The following is a 21,465-nucleotide window of genomic DNA, read 5'->3' as shown; positions in this document are numbered from 1 at the left end:
CAACACCCAAGCCTAAGTTGTTTATTGTCTTTAACCCTCACCACCAGCCTTAACTCATTCTGCAAAGTCTATACAAAGAATGCAAGGAAACTCAAACGTAGGAAGGTAAGATTTCTGGACATCAAAAACCCACTCATGGTTGGTGAGCACAAACAAAAAAAGTTTATTTAATCTATGGGTAATGTTTGTTGCCTATATTCAAAAATGAAGAAGCACAAGGTTTCATTTAGAAGTTAGTGAAATGAAAGATTTGTTTTTTCTCATACAAGTTCACAGAGCCCCTGAAATCTATTTTTGGACCTCTGATTTTAGTCTAACTCCTTCATTTTCCAGATAAGGAATCAAGGTTCAAATAGAGAAAGGGACTTCTCAAAGGTTTCACTGGTGATAAATTGCACAGCCAAGATTCAACCCCATGTTTTCCAACTCCAAATCTGAAACTCTTTCTTCTGCATTATGTTCCATTTGATTTCTAAGAGATATTCCATACCCAAAATAGGATGTGATAAGTTTGTATATGTATCTGTATTGTCCTGAGTGAATGGGAAAGAAAGAGGGGTAAAATTATGAAATGATATTGCCACTACAGTGCTTTCATGACCAAGAACACTTCCAGCCCGGCACCTGGCTCACTGTATGGTTCACAGCCCTAACAGTCCCCTGACTATTAAGGATTTCAAAGTTAATGGGTGCTAAGATACTAGGATTATAAAAGAAAAATGTGGTCTTTAAGAAAGGAAAGAAACAAGCATTTATTAAGCTCCTTCAATGGGTCAGGTGTTGTGATAAGCAGCTTACAATTATTATCTCATTTGATCGTTACAATAGTACTAGGAACTAGGTGCTATTCCTATCCATCTTTTGCGAGCAAGAAAACTGCAAAATAGGAAAGGTTAAATGACTGAAGTGTCTGTGGCCCTTTTTGGACTCAGGTCTTCCTGACATAAGACCCAGAGTTCTATTCCCCTGTACCACTTAGCTGACTCTCATTAATGTTTTAACTCTTACTGCCCTCTCAATAAATGAATTTGCACTTTTATCAGAGATAACTAAGATCCATCTTTCTTTAATAATACTCCCTTCTTGGAACTGTGCTCCAACTGCACTGGACTGTATTTTATTTTAATTTTTTCTTTAATGGGGCAATGAGTGTTAAGTGACTTGCCCAGGGTCACACAGCTAGGAAGTGTCAAGTATCTGAGTTTGGATTTGAACTCAGGTCCTCCTGAATCCAGGACTGGTGCTTTATCCACTGTGCCACCTAGCTGCCCCTGACTGTTCTTTCTTAATCTCATCTTATCCTCTCCCACCTCCCTGCATTCATGGTAACTCCGAGCCTCCCAAGTCATCAATGTGCTCCTTTCTCATCTCTGAATATTGAAATCCTTGTTTTTCTTTACAAGCACTTCCTATGATATCTCTTCGATGAAGTAATAATCTCTGTTTACTTAAATCTCTACCCTCAAGAAACTTATGTTCTATTGGGAGATACAAGCACACAGAGAAGTAAGTGTTAACCAGACAAGTTCAGGGGACCCCTTAATATAAATAAAATACTATTTTGAACAAGTAGGGGACATTAACAACTGAGAAAATCAAGAAAGGCTTCATTTAGGAGGGGGTCCCTAACATGAACATTGAAGGAAACCAGGAATTCTGGGAGGTAGAAATGAGGAAAGAACATATTCCAGAGACAGTAAAGAGCCTGTAGAAAGGCAAGGAGCCAGAAAATGAAATGTTGAGTTTGGGGAAGTGTTGGTAGGCTAGTCTGGCTGACTCATAGTTTGTGAAGAGGATTAATATTAAACAAGTCTATAAAGGTAGGTGGAAGCCAGATGGTACAAAGAATTTAAACACGAGGTTGAGATGTTTGCTTGTTTTCTTGGTTTTTACCCTAGAGGCAATATGCCAAGGAAGTGACATAGTCTGACCTGAATTTTAAGAATATTAATTTGGTATATGTGTATGAAGGATGGATTAGAGAAGGGGATTATAACACGAGATGCACCAAGAAGATTGTTACAAAAATACAGGTAAGAGGTTGTGATTGTGTGGGGGAAGAGAAGGGGAAAAGATGGGTCCAATATATAGAACCAACAAGACCTATCAACTGATTGGAAATGGAAGAAAGTAAGCATTGAAGATGATACTAAGGTTAAGAATGGGGGGGGGGGCAGCTAGGTGGCTCAAGCACTGGCCCTGGATTCAGGAGGACCTGAGTTCAAATCTGGCCTCAGACCCTTGCCACTTACTAGCTGTGTGACCCTGAGCAAGTCACTTAACCCTCATTGCCCCACAAAAAAACAGGGGAGACTGATAAGCTAATTGTGCCTTTAAAAGAAATAAGGACACACATAGGTTTAAGGAAAAGGTAAATTTCATGTTGGAAATGTTAGATTAGTGATGCCCATAGTACATCCATCATCATCATCATCATCGTATTGTCATCATCATTATCAATAAGCATTTGTTAAATACTTAATATATTTATTCCAAGCACTGTGCTAAACATCAAGAATTCAAAGAAACACAAAAAGCACAGTCCCTGCCCTCAAAGAGCTCACATTTTAAGGGAGAAGACAATATGCAAAAATATATGTATTTATAAGATACATACAATTTAAATTGGAGGTAATCTCACAGGAAAGGCACTAACAGTGGGGACAGGAGGAAGGTGTCTTCTACAAGGTAGTATTTAAGTCTTGAAAGAAGCCAAGGAATCCACGAGGTAGATGTAAGAAGGGAAAGAATTCCAGGGATAGGGGGCAACCATTTAAAACAAGGAACCAGAAAATAGAGTACTTTGTGTGAGGAACAGTAAGAAAACCCACATCACTAGAATGTAGAGGATATAAAAGAAAATGGATTGTTAGATTACTGGGGAGGGGTGTAGGAAGGACAAATTTGTGAAGGGCTTTAAAATCCAAAGAACTTCATATTTGATCCTGGAGGTAATACAGAGCTACCAGATCTTATCGGGGTGACATGATCAGGCCTGTGTTTAGGAAGATAACTTGGCAACTGAGAAGATAGGTTATGGTACGGAGGGATGAGGCAAAGAGATAAAAAACAGGTTATTGTAACTTTCCAGGCATGAGGGGATGAGGGTTTATACCAGGACAGTAGCAATGTCGAAGTAGAAAAGGGGACATATAGGATAAATGTTACAATGGCAAAATTCACAGGACTTGGCAACAAATTGGATCGGTGGTGGAGGAAAGAGAAAGTAAAGATTTTAGGATTACATGTAGGTTGTGATCATGGGCAACTGTGAGGATAGTGATACAATAACAGTAATAGGGAAGTTAGAAAGAGGGAAGAGTTGTGTGGTGGGGGAAGATAACAACTTCTGGACATGTTGAGTTTAAGATGTCTAAGGAATACCCATTTCAAGTTATTTAAGAGGCAAGTGGTACTATGAGGCTGAAGGACAGTAGAGTCATTAAAGCTGGATAAATAGATCTGAGAATCATCTTCAGACAAATGACAATTCAATCAGTGGGAGCTGATGAGATCACCAAGCAAGATAGTATAGAAGGAGAAGAGAAGATGGCCCATGACAGATCGTTGAGGTCATCCGTAGTTAGTGGCCATGACCTGGATGAAGATTCAGGAAATCCAGGTGAATATATCTGACAAGCAATTGGCAATAAAGAACTGGCGCTCAGGAGATAACTGATGAAACAGTGTCCCTTACTACTCACTGCTTTGAAAATTATTTCTCATTATTGCAAGATCCTTGTCAGACAGAAATTTTACTTACTCCCTTATCAACTCTCAATCCCAGAAATAAGAACCCTCTGGATAATATAAATGGATAAACATTTGCAGAATTCAACATATAATATCAAAAGTCCTACAATCAAGTTTAACCAGCAGTATAATTGATTTTAGGGGCTGTTGACAAAAGCAATGTCATTGGGAGATGTGTAGTTCCTTCTCAAAATCAGGGGCAAGGGGCAAGCCAGGTGGTGCAGTGGATAAAGCACTGGCCCTGGATTGAGGAGGACATGAGGTCAAATCCAGCCTCAAACACTTTGACACTTACTAGCTGCGTGACCCTGGGTAAGTCACTTAACCCTCGTTGCCCTGCAAGAAAAACCAAAAAACAAACAAACAAAAAAAATCAGGGGCCAGGGGTAGAATGTATGTATTTGGATGTATTAGAGATTTTTGAACCATGCAAATCACAGCACACCAATGATTTCCAATATTATCCATTTTCTTATGTTAATATTTCTTAGAAAATATGGACCGTGATACATTACAATAATACGTTGTTTTATTGTGCTTCATTTTATTGCACTTCATAGGTATTGCATTTTTTTTAATTGAAAGTTTGTAGCAACCCTGCCTTGAGCAAGTCTATTGGTGCCATTTTTCTAATAGTAGGTGCTTACATCATGCTTCTGTATCCCATATTGGCATTTCTCACAACAATTCGAACTTTTTCATTGTTATTATATCTGTTACGGTGATCTGTGATTAATGATATTCAATGTTACTATTGTAATCAATTTGGGACACCAAGAACCATGTCCACAAAAATCCAGCAAACTTAATTGATAAATGTGTGTGTTCTCTCTGTTCCACTAACTAGCCATTCCTCCCTCCTTCCTTCCCCCCTTTCTCTCTATCTCTCTGTCTCTGTCTGTCTGTCTCTCTCTACTTAGATCTCCCTTTTCCCTGAGACACAATACTGAAGAATATTACATAAAGTTAGTTGATAAAGCAGTAGCACAATTTGAGAGGACTGACTTCAATTTTGACAGAAGTTCTGTGTTGGGTAAAATGCACATGCTATAGAGAAATCTTTCTGAAAGGAAGAGTCAATCAATGTGCCTAAGTTCTTGTCTTATTTTAAGAAATTGCCACAGCTGCCACAGCTTTCAGCAAACACCACCCTGATCAGTCACCAGCCTTCACCATCAAGGCAATATCCTCCACCAGCAAAAAGATTACAACTCTCTGATGGCTCAGGTGAGTTAGCAATTTTTAGCAATAAAGTATTTTTAATTAAGGAGTGTACAGTTTTAGACATAATACTATTGCACACTTTATATATTATAGTACAGTGTAACCATAACTTTTATATGCAGAAGGAAGCAAAAAAAAAATCACATGGCTCTCTTTATTGTGATAATCACTTTATTGTGGTGGTCTGGAGCTGAATTTGCAATATCTCTGAGGTATGGCTATATAGGCTTTCCTCTGATTATTTCAAAACTCCATTGATACTAATGCAGCTTTTGGTCTCTCATGTTACCCCTCAATCATACTATAACTAGTTCATCTTCTTTTCTGGTCACAGGGAGCCACTGGAGTTTTTTTGGTTATCTGATCATATATTTCTTTTTTGATTACTTTTATATCTCTTGCAATCAAGTGATAGTAATAATCAGGGGTCTACTTATACCAATCATGAATTTTTCCATTAATTTATCCTTTGAAGCTATTTCCATGTATAAGAGAAGAGTGATTGCCTATCTATGGCATGGTACCCTAGATGATTCTGTTGAAAAATAACATTGGGGGCAGCTAGGTGGCACAGTGGATAGAGCACCAGCCCTGGATTCAGGAGGACCTGAGTTCAAATCCAGCCTCAGACACTTGACACTTACTGGCTGTGTGACCCTGGGCAAGTCACTTAACCCCAATTGTCTCACCAAAAAAAAAGAAAGAAAGAAAGAAAGAAAGAAAGAAAGAAAGAAAGAAAGAAAGAAAGAAAGAAAGAAAGAAAGAAAGAAAGAAAGAAAGAAAGAAAGAAAGAGAAAGAAAGAAAGATAACATTGTTTCTGATTGTATTAAATCCTACATTAATTTAGGGCTTTTTCAGAGGGATCTAAAAGAGATTGGCCTAGCTATTCATAAGGAAAAACAAAGTAGATAAAAAGACACCCTATTCACCCTATGACATAGGTGTTTTAGCAGTCAATTGATTTTGTCTATCAACACACATATGTATATGTGTATACATGTGTGTATGTATGTGTGTATATCTATATTACACATATACTCAAACTTGGACAATTAGCTAGTTCCAGAATTCAATGGGAAGAAAAAGGAGGATAACAAGATGATCTGAATATGAAAAACTTGATAGTTCTTTAAATAATCTTAAACTATTCCCTGACCCCTCCTAAAAAAAACCCACACATTTTTAAAAATACTATCATTCCACCAATAATACTATATATATATTAGGTATCTGCAGGTCCCAAAATATTATAAATAAGGAATTAAAAAATTGAGGGAGGGAAACATGCCATCAAAGAAATGAGCAAAAATGATCGGAAAGTCACATGTGTAAATGACATAATTATTGGACAGCCCATGTGTTCTGTTGTTATATTTGCACAGTCAAAAGATATTATGGAAGACTGCTAGCACATTGAGTGCATCCCCTATGGTGCATCTATGATATAACATGGTCAATATTCACATAGAACATGTAGGCATGAATAGATTGTGACCTTCCTCATTGAATGAAATACCCACATCTCTAAGATCACAGATTGATAAAATTATATAAGATGCTATATGACAGAAAATACTGGAACATTGAAATCTAGTGGTTAAATATGTGAATGAATATAATATGTTATTTATGTTATTAGATCATTCCTCAAGGAAATAATCTGTACTTTTCCTTTTGTTAAAAAAAAACAAAAACAAAAACTCCCTGGATCTTAAAAAGAATCATGTTCATCTGAAGCCTATGCCTTCTTTGTGACAGCACATAAGGCTACAGAAGGGAGACAGATATGATAGAGTTGTTTTATAATCATAACAAAGCATTCCCTTCTCTTCATTAGCCTGGAGCTATAGTCTGGGCTCATTCCAACACAAAAGCCATTATAAAGCAGTTTTCAGAAGACCCTTGCCAACAGAAGAATTTTCTTCATTAGTTTTGTGTACTCACATATTAAGTATATAGACCCAGGAATTTAAGGGGTTAAAATCATTTCTGATAGCCTCCTGGCAGAATTGAGATGAGCCAGATTCCACAGGGGTGTACACTCCAAGGATATCTAGAAGCCATTTGACAAAAAATTACCATCTCCAGCCTCTGTCTATTCAGGCACACAAGCAATACTGAGATTTTTTTTAAACCTCTGACTCTATTGTCAAGAGAATCAAGTCTATTAAGTACAGCTTTGTTCTGTTTCAAGATTTCATCAAAGATAGCATCATACCCTGAAACTGGGTTTTCTATATCAGAAACTCTAACTCTTCTGTAATTTGTTTGTGTTAGCCTCAGTTTTCATTTCAAGTGGGACAAACGATTCTGACAAGGTGTTGACTTTTTATGAAGCTTTTATTCAAACCTCATATAATTGCCAAGTTCAAAACCAGTGCTTTAAACCAGCCAAATAAAAAATCCCATTTTAAATCCCACTCCTCCAAATGCACTACCCCACTGCCAAGTGGCCCCTCCTCTGTCTTTTCCTGAGGTAGTGACCCCTGCTTGATGTGACAGAAGTGATCACTGACCATCCCCCCATAGCTAGAAGGAGAGGGATGGAAAGGAAGTTTCAATAGTAACATAAGGAGAGCCTCCAATGTGGTCAATATGAAGTGAGCAGAAACCATAGAAAATATCAGAGGCCGCATGGTACGATGGAAAGAGTCGTGTTTCTGGAGTCAGAGGACCTGAGTTAAATTTCTACCTCTCCTATTTAGTATTGATGTGACCTTGGGCAAATGACCTCTGTAGGTCTCAGGATCCTCATCTGTAAAATGAGTATAGAACTCGATGGCTTCTGATATTCCTTCTGCATCCAAGTCTTTGATAGTCTGACCTAATGTCTTTTTTCCCATTTTTTTTTTGTTTCTAGAAATAGAGAAAACAAAGTCAATTATTCTAGATGTATTGAGTGGCTTCTATATAACAGCCCTGCTTCTGAGCTGCTCTTCAGTCATTCAATGATATCCTACTCTTTGTAATCCTGTGGACCATATTGCCCATGGGGTTTTCTTGGCAAAGATACTGGAGTGGATTGTTATTTCCTTTTCTATGGATTAGGGCAAACAGATGTTAAGTGCCCAGGGTCACACAGTTAGTAAGTATTTAAACTCAGGTCATCCTGACTCAAGGCTCAGTGCTCTATCCACTAGACCATCTAGCTGAAATTCTCCCTCCATCATGCTGTGTTCACAGCTCTTCCAGCTTATGAAAGTCAAATTCCCTAGTCCCCTGGAAGCTAGCAGATATCATAAAGGTAGGTATTTTAAGCCACAATGTCAATCAGTATGGATACATATTCATAATAATACAAAATATTATGCTAATATTATCCTTAAACATGACTTCTATAGGCTGACTCTCATGCATGGAATGGATTCCCTCATACTTCTACCTCAAAGAATACCTAGTTTCCTTCAAAGCTCAGTTCAAACACTACCTTTTACATGAAACCTTCTCGAGTTCTCAAAAACTGCTGGTGCTTCCTCCACTCCCCACTACACACAAAAAACGTTGTCATTTTTCAGTTGTGTATGACTCATCATGACCCCATTTGGGATTTTCTTGGCAGAGATGCTAGAGTGGTTTGCCATTTCCTTCTCCAGCTCATTTAACAGATGAGGAACTAAGACAAACAAGGTTAATTGACTTGCCCAGGGTCACATAAGAAGTAAGTGTCTGAGGCCAGATTTGAACTCAGAAAGATGAGTCTTCCTGACTCTAGGTCTGGCACTCTATCCACTGTCCCACCTAGCTACCCTGAGCAAAAAAAAAATTGCCTTATAATTATTATGTGATATACTTGTATGTATGTACATTGTCTCCTATGATAGAATGTAAGCTCTTTGATAGCAAGAACTGCTTCATTTTTATGTTTGCATTTCCAGTGCCTAGCACAGAGTAGGGGCTTAAAAAATGGCCAATAGTCGACTGACGGACTGAGGGAGGAAAGAAAAGAAAGAGATAAAAAAGCAAAGATCAGTCCCACAATTTTTTTCAGTAGCTGGTCACTGGGTCCTCACAACCACCCTGAAAGGTCAAGAAGCACAGTGTTTGGTTGGGTTTTTTGTTTTGTTTTTTAGGGCTCCCTAATCTCACCCAGACTGGAAGTAAAGCAGTCACTCATAGGCTCAATACCCATACCTGATTGATATGGAAAGTTTAACCTCCTCCATTTTTCTCTACTAGCCCATTTCAACCCTTATCACGTAGACTGCTGGCCTTCCACCTGAGTGGGCTCACCATATTCATCCCAGACTTAGTGCATGTACCCAATTGTCTGTCACCATACTGCTACTCAGAACTCCTAAACCCAAGCAATCCACTAGCTCTAGTATCCACCAGTAGCAGAGATTACAAGCATGAGACCCAATGCTTGTGAGGCACAATGCTCTTTCTAACATATTGCCTCTAGCTTTATTTAGAAAACCATATAACAGAAAGCCTAAAGGGCAGTGTGCTCTGGCGAACTCTTCATTCTGCTTTCCTTAACCAGGCCAGTAAATTATATCTGCTTACTACAAAGCAGAAACCTATTTGTGCCCATACTCTGCTCCCACAAGGGATAGATACTACATTACTCCATTTACCAAGATGGGTCATACTGGAGAAGTGGGCACTTTTATTTTATATGTAAGGTGTGTTTCTTTAAATTTTATCTTGGGTTTATTACATTTAGATTCCACAATATACAAAAATAAACACAAAATTAATGCCAAAAATAAGCATGCACACAGGCATAAAACAACTCATACCTACCTTTTCTGATTATACTCCCTTCCATGTCAATCAGGGAAAATAGATAATAAAATTATTTCCAAATATAGGTTCCACTAGATAATATCTGTAAAAAGCACATCACAGTGTCTGGCACATAGTAGGAACTATATAAATGCTTATTCCCTGTACTTCCTCCCTTTATTTCAAAACCTAGTAATGTTAAAGCATGTTCTATTCCTTTGCTATTACAAGAGAGACAGAAATATGCTCCACATACTCCTTCAGTGTAGTTACAAAAGGCAATTAAATTGTGACTAATAATTTTATAGTTTTGTTTGTATCCTCAAGAGGAACAAGGAAGCATGTGTAACCCCTTTTTATAGGATCCTTCTGAGATCAGAAAGGAATAATTATTCATTGATTAAAGCACTGTAAATCTCTTGCACCCTAAGTGTAATTTATTGAGCTATGAAACCATGGTACAATCAGGTTTCTGTTCCTGCTTCTTTACACACAGAGAGAAAATTAGAGATGCACACTCGGAAACCCAGACTCAGTCAGTATCTAGGAATACTTTATATTTATTTTGGATTATGTATAGCCTAAAATAAATTCAACATATGGCATTTTGATTCCCTTTTGTACTTAATTTTTGTTTGGGCTCCCCCTGAAATATGAAGGGGGGGTGTGGGCAGATGGAAGAAAGGAAGAAAGTCTGAGCATGCTTACTAAAGGCAGATTCACCAAGAGCAAAGTGGTATGATTTACTGGGAAATAGGAAAAGATGGAGAGACATGGTGGACAAAGGATTGTACACATATAGATGGGCTCAATGCTGATTTAGGGAAACTATAATATTTATCAAAGATCTACATTGTGTGGGTGTAATATGTCTTTGATTTTTAAAAATACATCAGTAAAGTTGACTAGAGGTCTTAGGGGGAAGCAAAGGTGGGCTTCCTCCATATATTTTTTTAACTTCTTGTTTAGAGACCATTAGGAACCTACAGTAAATTTCCTGGGTTTTTTTTCTATGCCTCCTATATTTGTTTCAAGAGAAGTGTGAAGGAAATTGAAAGAAAGGATTATTTAGTTTTTTACTGTGAGATGCAAATTGTTGCAATAGAAAGATCCTTAAGTTTGAATCCAAAGACCTGGGTTCAAATTCCTAGATTTGCTCTTAAGCAGGTGGACCACCCTAAGCAAGTCACTTCAGCTTTTAGGTCTCAGTTTCCTCATTTAAAAATGTAATCCAGGATCCTTCGAAGATACATTGTTTATATGTAACAGCTCATCTGCTGTGGTTGACCCTCAAAGGAGTTAGACCTATAGTTAGACCTATAGTTAGAGGATGTGACCTAGAGGAGGAAACAGAGAAGGAATCATCTAATAAGTAGGAGGAAAACCAGGAGAGACTGGTGATCTGAAAACCTAGAAAGAAGAGAACATCATGGAGGAGAGAGTGATCAAAATTGTCAAAGGCTACAAAGAGGTCAAGGATGATTGAAAAAAAGGCCACTGAAGGCCACTGAATTTGGCAACTAAGAGAAGATGAGTAACTTTGGAGAGAGCAGTTCCTAGTCTAACAATAAGGTCAGAAACTAGATTATAAAGAGTTAAGAAGACAGTGAGAAGGGGCAGCTAGGTGGCGCAGTGGATAGAGCACTGGCCCTGGATTCAGGAGGACCCGAGTTCAAATCCAGCCTCAGACACTTAACACTTACTAGCTGTGTGACCCTGGGCAAGTCACTTAACCCCAATTGCCCCGCAAAAAAAAAAAAAGAGAGAGAGAGAGTAAGAAGAGAAAAAGTAGAAGCACCTATAGTGGATGGCCTTTTCAAGGAGTTTAGCTACAAGAGACCCAACCAACCTATGCAATCATTCACTACTGCAATCATACTCCCTGTATGAACCTCCTATATCAGCCATATTTTATTATCTCTCCAAACACATCTTTGGGATTCTACCTTGCTATCTGTGTACACTCCATTCTTCTCATCTGAAATGCTTTCCTCCTGTACATCTTTCTAAATTTTACCTATATGTCAAAGCCCAATTAAATGATTACATCCTATGTGAATTCTTGAAACTTGCTATATTGAATGATATATGATGGTTTTTTTGTTGTTTTTTTTCTGGGGATAGGGTTTATTAAGAACATGAGAGAATGTAGAAGGTATCAGAGTAGTCTCAAAAGTCATCAAAATAGGATCATCATTGAGGAGTAGTGCTATCTTTTACCCAGTTAAGGTATGGGAGGTTCCCCTGTTGCACGGGCAATGCAATGACTTCAACCACTTCATATGGATGAACAGAACGAATAAATTCTGTCAAGGATGGTGCCAAGGCAGTTTGAGTCTTTATCATCATCATCACCTCATTGTCTTCCTCAATCTTTCCTTTCCATTCATAGACAGATGTGATCTGAGGTACAAGATTGACACAGGCGGCCAGTCGCTTCTCCACCATGGACCTGGCAATAGTCTTGGCGATCTTGTCATTGGGGCAGGTGACAAAGACGACTGAGACGGAGCCAGAGATGTAATCCGAGCCAGTGGGGGCCGGGGCTTCGGGCGGCCGTGTGGCCATGGAGAAGGCTCGAGGGAGCAGCCGTAGGTAGGGATAGGTGGAGAGCAAAGAGTGCATCCACAGGAAGCCCAGGAACAAAGCAGCCTGTATGGCGACCACGTGATAAGAAGGCCGATATATGATGTTAATATTAGTAATAATGATAATAACAACAACAAAATTTTACTAAGATCCAAGAGTGAACTCAAAAGGCCCTCCATGAGTAACATTGACATAAACTTAATGACGACAAAAAGTATTGAAGAAGGGACAGAGTCATGCAAATGTCTTCATGATGGTGAAACAGGACAAGGTCATCACAACAAATTATTTTTTAAAATATCCAGAAGGAGCCCAGACTTCATGATCAATGTACATTATTCAAGGAAAAGGTAGAAACCATATAATATTTCACTGAAGGCCACACAAAATTAGCACCATTGAATACCTAACAAGATCTAAAACTTGGTAACTAGAATCATACATCAGAAGCTGACCACCTCCCATAGAAAGATGAAAATTCCCCATGTAACAAATGCAGTAGTCAAAATATTTTTGAAAATTTTACTAGCAAACCATACAGGAACTGTATCATTATGAAAGATCCAACTGTTGCCAATAATCATCCAAACACTGATCCATAAAAACTCCTAATACATTTTGTCACAACATACACTTATAATCTCCTTGCTAAATGAAACGAAAAGTTCTTACAATAGAAAACCTAGCAAGAAATAAAAATCACATAGAAACAGGATGAATTTATACTTCACTTCTACCATCCTGTCTACTACTCAAGTTATATTGAGAATATTTTCAAAGAATCTACATGGAGAAGAGTTTTCCTTCTAAAATTTTCATTCATCTACCAAAATGCAGTTATTTTATTCATTTATGCAATAGTCTTTAGGACTCTAAATTTAAAAAATGGTCGGATATCAACTTATCTTAGCACTATTTCTATCTGAATGTCATAAAAAAGATGAGGAAGAGATGATCATCATCATGATGCTGCTTAAGATGGTGATGATAAATAACTAATACAGATATCATTATTCTCATTTTATAGATTAGGACATTAAGGCTTAACTAAGACATCAAGATTTATCCATACCGTTACAGCTAGTAAGTTCCAGAGCTAGTAATTTATATACTGTTTCTTAATTTGTGAAGTATTTTTCTTACAAGAACCCTATGAAATAGGCAGTGGAAACATTATTATATTCATTTTAAAGATGAGGTTTGGGCAGTTAGGTGGTACAGTGGATAGTATGCTGGTCCTGGAGACAGGAAGACTCATCTTCCTAATGAGGTTAAATCTGACCTCAAAGTTCAGTTTGCCTCAATTTCCTCATCTGTAAAATGAGCTCAAGAAGGAAATGGCAAATCACTCCAGTATCTTTGCCAAGAAAACTCCAAATGGGGTCACAAAGAGCAGGACACAACTGAACAACAACAACAAATTGAGGTTCAGAGACTTTAAATTACATGCCCACAGTCACATGACTAATAAGTGTTACAGGCTATAGTCAAAGCATTCTTTGGACTCTAAGCCAAAAAGCCTTTCTACTTCCATCCCTTTATTTGTATGTCTCTAATTAGATCATCAAGCACTTAACTTCCCTGAGCTTCAGTTGTCTTGTACTTACTTGTATCTCCTACTTGGAATAAGCCTAAGGTTGGTGCCACTTATTTGTATCTCTGTCAGGACTCTCACTTGTATTTGTTATCTCTGACAGAAAAATATTTGTTGATTGGCTAAATGGGATGGGGGAGGGGCAGTTGGTTAGCATTCTCCCTTGTTTCTAATTTAAACACTGTCTAGAGTCACTCCTCAATGTTTCCTCTACCCAATGAATGCATGGCAGAATAATAACTGCCATTTTGCTTGTCCAAGGTCACTAGCAGAGAGAGGTTTTTGTTTTTTTTTTTTTTGTTATGCCTAGCCTCCTACAGAAATAGCTTAATAAAAATTAACTCATACTGATAACATAAGTAAGCTTTTTTGTTTTGTTACCCTGACAGAAATAGCCCACTTGGTCCTCGTTCCTCTCCCTGAACACTGGGCTTGAAAGTCTAGATTTAATTTGAATGCCAAGACATTGCCAAACAGAGATTAGTAAGACTCATTATTCATAAACAAAACTTCAACGGAGACTTCCCTTGTTAAAGGAAGTGAGCCAGATTCGTCACAGATGATTAGAGTTACAAATGGAAATGCTTTTGGCATCAAGTTAAACCCTGCTGAGCAAAGTCAGTGAGAGGAGCACTAAGGAATTAACAACTACAAAACAACAACAAAAAAAGACAACGCCTCTTAAAGTTTGGTTTGAAAAATAAGAAGACTTTATCTTCAATGATAAATGTTGTTAATTATATGTCATAAAATTAAATTAAAATATATCCCTGAATTTTAGCTTTTGAAGGTCTCCTGGACCTCACCCAGATGGATTGGCAGCTGACACTGACATTTATCAGCTGTGTTCCTTAACCTTTCTGCATCAGTTTCTTCATCTGTAAAATGTGGAAGTAGAACTAGAAGACCTCTAAGGTCACTCCCAGTTCTAAATTTTTGAACCAAAGTGTTTAGTCACAGAGGTACAGAATCTTAGATTAGATGAACTCTCAGAGATCATCCATCCAACATTCAAATAGCCTATTCACAAATACCCTCATAGATAGTCCTTGGGAATTTGAGAATAGTCTAACCAACTCTTTACTTAGACCCTAAAGTGAAACAACAGCATTAGACTCTGAGGCAGAGTGCTTATCCTGGCCCTATAATTTCTCACATTACTTTGAACTACTCACTTCTAAACTACTAATTACCTCTCCCTTCCTCCTAAATATGTTGTTCCTTGCATCTTTATGATCCTTCTCTCCCGGTTCTCGCCCTTTCTCAGTTTCCTTTGCAGGATCATCAACCATGTTCTGCCCAATACTTGTGGGTATATTTCAGTGTTCTGCACTCTTCCTTCTCTTTTTCTCTATATGCTTTCTCTCTCAGTGAACGCTTGAGTTCACACTAGTTGAACCATTATTTTTATGCAACAGGCTCATATATTACATATCCAGCCTTCATTTCCTTCATCCATCATTAGCTGACATCTTTTTTATTTTATTTTATTTTACTGTGCGGCAATGAGGGTTAAGTGACTTGCCCAGGGTCACACAGCTAGTTAGTGTCAAGTATCTGAGGCTGGATTTGAACGTAGGTCCTCCTGAATCCAGGATGGGTGCTTTATCCACTGTACCACCTAGCTGCCCCATTAGCTGACATCTTTACTTAGGTGGCCCATAGACATTTAGAACTCAAAACATCCAAAGTGGAACAAATTATCTTTATATCTAAACATCCCTCTCCTCCAAACTTCTATATTTCTATCAAGAGCTCCACTAACCTATGGTCACCCACATTTGAAACTTAGGAGTCATCCTTGAATCTTCATTTTCCCTGATCCCCAACATCCAATTATTTCCCAAGTTTTATTAATTTCTCTCTCCCTCCACAGCATATTTCCAATAAGAATCCTTTTTCTATACTCACATAGCCATCACCTCATTTTAGATCATCATCACCATTGACTTAGACTATTATAACAACCTCTTTGTTGGACTCCAATCTTTTAGTCTCTTTCCTTTTCAATCTAACCTCCACACAACTACCAAAATCATCTACCCAAAGCACAAATTTGACTTTGCCACTAACCTACTCAAGAAACTTTCCTGAGACCCTACATGTAACATCCTTCTTAATTTCAGACTACTTTCTCAGGCTTACATATTCAATGTCCTCTTCTTCAGGTAGGTATCTAGAAAGTTATGGAGAACCATATGAAAAGTTGCCCAACCTGATAACTATTTTCCAACTCTGTCACTCATGCAGGCCAAAAAAACAATTCCAAAAATTATTCTTCAGGATTGGAAAGATTTAGGAAAAATCTGAAGAATTAAAGAGCACAAGTGGTATTTTCTTTGCCTCAAAATTATTTTGCATTTGCATTGTATATAATTTATATTTACTCATCTTTATATGAAAGGTAGCTTGGTATAGCGAACAAGGAGCCAGCCTCAGAGCCAGGAATCCCCGATTTCAAATCTAGTCTCTGAAACATATCGGTTGATCCTAGGCTGGTCACATACACTCTCAGCTTACCAGGCAACTCTTTAAGATTCCAAATTGTACAACAAGTGCCAAAGCACACAACAGTTGTCCAGCAGGTGTCAAATTTTCCTCACCAGGAGGAACTGGTTCTCCTTACCCTCAACTTTAGCCCACCACCACCCTTGACTTTATATGTATCCATATTCTTTTTTTTTCTTTTTGGCCCAGGCAATGAGGGTCAAATGACTTGCCCAGGGTCATACAGCTAGGAAGTGGCAAGTGTCTGAGGCAGGATTTGAACTCAGGTCCTCCTGAATCCAGGGCTGGTGCTTTATCCACTGTGCCACATAGCTGCCCCTGTATCCATATTCTTTTGTACCAGGAGTTTGTGGGTTCCTTGAATACAGGAGTTATGCTGGTTTTGTATTCCCAATACCTTGAACACAGTAGGTGTTTAATAAATGCTTGATAAATTGATGACATGTCTGAAGGGCTGCTTACTAGAAGAGGAATCATATATTTTCTTGCAGAACCTAGTAGAAATGGAAATAAGTCAAACAGAGAAAACATTAGGTTTGATGTAATGAAATCATGGTACAATAGAAAGACTGCAATCCAAAGACATAGGTTCAGATCCCACTGCAATGTTTACTATCTGTGTGACCTTAGACAAGTAACTTAACCTCATGGACCTCCATTTCCTAAACTATAATATGAGGGGCTGAATGAGACAGCCCCACAGGTCCCTCCCAGCTCTAGATGTATGATACTATCCTCCTAGGAGTAATTGCAGCAATCAGGAGATTATGTTTTCCCCTTGCTAAAGGTTGGTTGATCCCTTTTTAGATTTGTTGCAGAGTTATTCCTGTTCAGTTACAAGTTCATCTAGAGAGTTTATTATATCTCTTCCAATTTTGACTTCTGGAAAAGAACTATTTTATCCCATCTTTTTCCCCCAGAGCAAACTCTCTATTCCAATCAATTGGGTCTCCTTTTTTAGAGGGCAATTGGAGAATCTTGCAACACTAAATTTGAATCCCTTTTGAGGCTACTATCATGGAAAGAAAGAATGAAAGAAAACCAATTTTGGGACTATAGTATATTATATTTGATGGGAAGAGGGAATAGTGAGGGAAAGAAAACTGCAATAGAATAGTAAATGCTTTTTATCCCAAATAATAACAATGAAAAGGGTCTAAAGCTTTAAAACAAAATGGTGTCATTGTTTTCTTTCAATGTATTATGGGCAAATGATCCCCTAAGCCATTTGAGGAAAAAATACCATTGACTTTGAGAACCAATACAATTAAATTACTGAAAGATGAGCATGTATATCATATGACTAATAAGGTATACTTATTAGGAACAACATTAAGAGGTTAGTTCCAGAAATCATCAATGTTAAAATTTTCCAATGTGAAGAATATTCATTTTTTCACAATGGCTGCCTATAACCCTGCATTGAAAGTAATGTAAAATATTTGACTAAGTACATTACATATTGCTCCATTTAAAATGCTTGCCTTTTAATACTTGAATTCAATTTCAGTACTTGTGAAGGTGAAATTTAAGAGAATCTACTAGGTATAATAGTAAACAATTACATCTTTGTTCAGGAAAGGTATCCCCTCAAACCCAGCAATTCTCTCAACTTTAAATCCTAAACATTTTAATTTACTGGGAGCAGAGAGTCCAGACTCATTACTTTAACAGTACAAAAACTCCCTCTACTGATGCAGATCAGCAGATCTTCTGTAATCTTAGATCATAGGATTATATATTTAAAACTAGAACTGATATATTTTTTAAAAAACCCATCTAGTCCAAATGCCTCATTTTACAGATGAGGAAGATAAAGTCCAAGGAGCTTAAATCATTTGCCTATTATCACATAGTTAGTAAGCTTCAGAAGAGGAATTTGAACCCAGGTCTTCTGACTACAAAGTCAGTATCCTTTCTACTGTATCACATATTCACTACATCATGCCTAATTTTTCCTCTTTCAATACCCTTTACTTTATACCACATTTCCAAGACTTAAAGTGTTAGAAAGTTGTCTGGGACACTGACAAGTTGCAAATTGAGGACGTTTATACTTTCAAAATGTGTCAGAGATAGGACTTGAACCCACGTCTCCATGACTCCAAGCCCTCTATCCATTATGCCACACTGACCCTCAATAACAAAGATTTTGAATATAATAATTTAACTTAACTTTAATTCCTATTTTCTCTGTAACATATAAAGTACTTCTTTCTCATAGAAGACATTAACACATGGCAAAATCAATCACATAGTATCAGAAATCCAACATCTCACTTTATAGAGTAATCACAGAATTTCAGAGATAGAATATACTTTAGGCACCATCTATTCTAAATTGTAACTGAAAAAGAGTTCCCTCTCACAAAAGACCCAAAAAATTGTCCCCATTTTTGGAAGGCACTCCCTCCTCAACTTTCTCTTACCTTCTGCATGAAGCCTTTTCTAATCCTACAGTTACTAGTGCTTTCACTTTCCTCACAATTAACTATTTTGTATTTAATCTGTATTTCTTTACGTTGTATATCGTCTTCCATGATAGCACACAATCTCTTTCAGGAAACAGGTTATTTCTTTTCTTTTTTCTTTTTTTTTTTTTTTTTGTCTTTGTAACCCCAGGGCTTAACACAGTTCCTGGCCTTTTGGTGCTTAATGATAATTGTACTGTATGCTTGATTGTATACTTAATGAATGATTGTATAACTGGTAATCCAGACATTGACGGAGGACTCCAATAAGGGGACACCCATAACGATTTGTGGCAGTCTCTTCCTCTTTTGGATATCTGATTGTATTTTTGCCCCTCATGTGAAATCTAAAGTTTCTTTGCACTTCTACAATTACTACTAATTCTGCCACCTAAGACCAAACCCAAGTCTTAGCCTTCTCCCACATGACAACTCTTGAACTACTTGAGTGTCCCGGCAGAAAAGACAATATTGTCTTGGTGAGCAGATCCAACATCATTCATTTTCGGTTACTTTTCCAGAGGTGCACCTGAAAAGAGATCAGTGGTGGTCTGGAAGCCCCTGCAACTCTTATTAGAACCCAGGTTTATAGGAAATTGCTTTGTGGGGCTAATTCATCCCTATCCCTCACCTGTCCTTAGATCATCTTTTCATGATACTTTTAAACATTTTTTTCAAAAGGCAGAAATTAAGGTCTTTATTTAAAAATCTGATTATAGTTGACACTTTTATCGAGTGTCAATGGCCACTTGCCACACCTGCACCAAGTTGTCTGTGTATCCAGCAAATAGAGTCTAACCATCAGCAGACCAGGCTAAGGAAGTACACTGGTCAGCTTTGCTGCTGGTACTGACCACTTCTTCCTTAAGCTCAGCTACAATGATTTTACCCTCTAGGTCCCAGATCTTGATGCTGGGCCTAGTGACAGCACAGAGCCAGTAGCCACAGGGGCTGAAGCAAAGGGCATTGATTATATCACCACCATCCAAAGTATAGAGGTGTTTACCATAATTGAGGTCCCACAGCATGGCCTGACCATCCTTGCCTCCAGAGGTACAGAGAAAGTAATCAGGAGAAACTGTAACTGTGTTTAGGTAGGCTGTGTGGCCAATGTGGTTTGTCTTCAGTTTGCAGTTGGCCAAGTTCCAGACCTTGACCAGCTTGTCCCAGCCACAGGAGACAATGATAGGGTTGCTGCTATTGGGTGAAAAAACGAACACTCTGAGTGGTTCTCATCCTGTACAGTGTATCTACAGATACCCAGGGTATTCCACAGCTTGATAGTCTTATCCCAGGAACCAGAGACAATCTGGCAGTTGTCTGAAGAGAAGGCTACACTCATTACATCCTTGGTGTGACCAACAAAGCGCCCGGTGTTAGTGCCAGTTGTAAAATCCCACAGTCTTAGTGTGCCATCCCAGGAGCCTGAGAGTACAAACTATCCATCAGAGGAAACGACCACATCACTACCAAAATGTGAGTGACCCCTGAGGGCACGTTGAGGGATCCCATAGTTTGTTTCATCTCTGGTAAACTTCCACATGATAATGGTCTCATCTTGGGAGGCTGACAGGATCATGTCTGGGAACTGGGGAGTCGTAGCGATCTGGGTCACTCAGCCATTGTGGCCATTAAGGGTACCCCGAAGGGTCATCTGTTCAGTCATGATGATGAGACTTCGGGGGATTGCTCCAGGAGGAAGGATGGATCCAGATTGCACAGAGAGAGCCCAGCCAGCACTCCTACATGCTAGGAGCCTAGCAAGAAAAAGTACTTTTAAACATTTTTTTAAAGAAACAATTCCCAGTTCCCTATCTCTGCCAACAAACTGGTAAGGTTTTTGCCACTTAAGGAATAGGGAGGATGTTTTATTTCTTTTTATGTCTGGAAATATCATTTTTAGTCAGTGTACTTGGAAAATTGGGGTCTTGAGTCAATTAGAGTGTACTCCACTACTCTCATAAATCACGATGCAATCATCAGGTTAGCTAAATATTTGTGGTTATAAATTGATGATTCTTTGATGTCCAAAAGCCTAATCAAGATATAATTTTTTTTAAAGTGGGCTCCCTGTTCATTATACAGGATAATCTATATTAAATAGGTCACAGTAGAAAGATTCACACCTGTTCTAAGAAAAAAGTTAAAAATAATAAACTATATAAACTAATGTTTATATAGTGCTTACTATATTCCAAGCACTGTGCTAAATGCTTTATTAGCTCACCTGATCCTCATAACAGCTCTAGGATGTAGGAAATTGAATCATTAAGTGACTTGTTAAGAGCAACACAACTAGGAAATGTCTGAGACCAGTTTTGAATTTGGGTCTGACTCAAGGCCAGGGGCTCTCTCCACTGCACCCTCTAGCTGCCCAAGAAGAGTATTTCTATCTCTGCCTGTAGCCCCAGACTCCCCTTTAGTAATTGTCATCAGATTCCACTGGTATCACTTTCCAACCAAATACAACACAGAAAAAAATATTCAGAAATTCTCCTAAAAAAGGTTATTATGGTAGAACTGGATGTTGTATTATTTTAAAAGGCAATATCAAATCTCTTCCAGCCAAGGTCTCCTCCTCCATAGAAGGGTAGGAA

The 21,465-nt window shown here is 38.1% G+C and overlaps 1 protein-coding gene and 1 pseudogene across 1 annotated transcript; both read right to left on the bottom strand.

Moving 5' to 3' along the window:
• Nucleotides 1-11,860: 11,860 nt before the first annotated feature.
• Nucleotides 11,861-12,391, bottom strand: LOC122755088 (protein CutA-like; the record flags this gene model as incomplete). The annotated part of the gene is made up of 1 exon (XM_044003456.1): nucleotides 11,861-12,391. A coding segment is annotated over one exon (492 nt), but the record flags the coding sequence as incomplete, so codon positions are not given.
• Nucleotides 12,392-19,596: 7,205 nt separating this feature from the next.
• Nucleotides 19,597-20,534, bottom strand: LOC122726224 (annotated as a pseudogene).
• Nucleotides 20,535-21,465: the final 931 nt, after the last annotated feature.

Source organism: Dromiciops gliroides, chromosome 4 (assembly GCF_019393635.1).
Source record: "Dromiciops gliroides isolate mDroGli1 chromosome 4, mDroGli1.pri, whole genome shotgun sequence".
Taxonomy (NCBI): Eukaryota; Metazoa; Chordata; class Mammalia; order Microbiotheria; family Microbiotheriidae; genus Dromiciops; species Dromiciops gliroides.
This window is presented reverse-complemented; position numbering and strand designations above follow the sequence as displayed.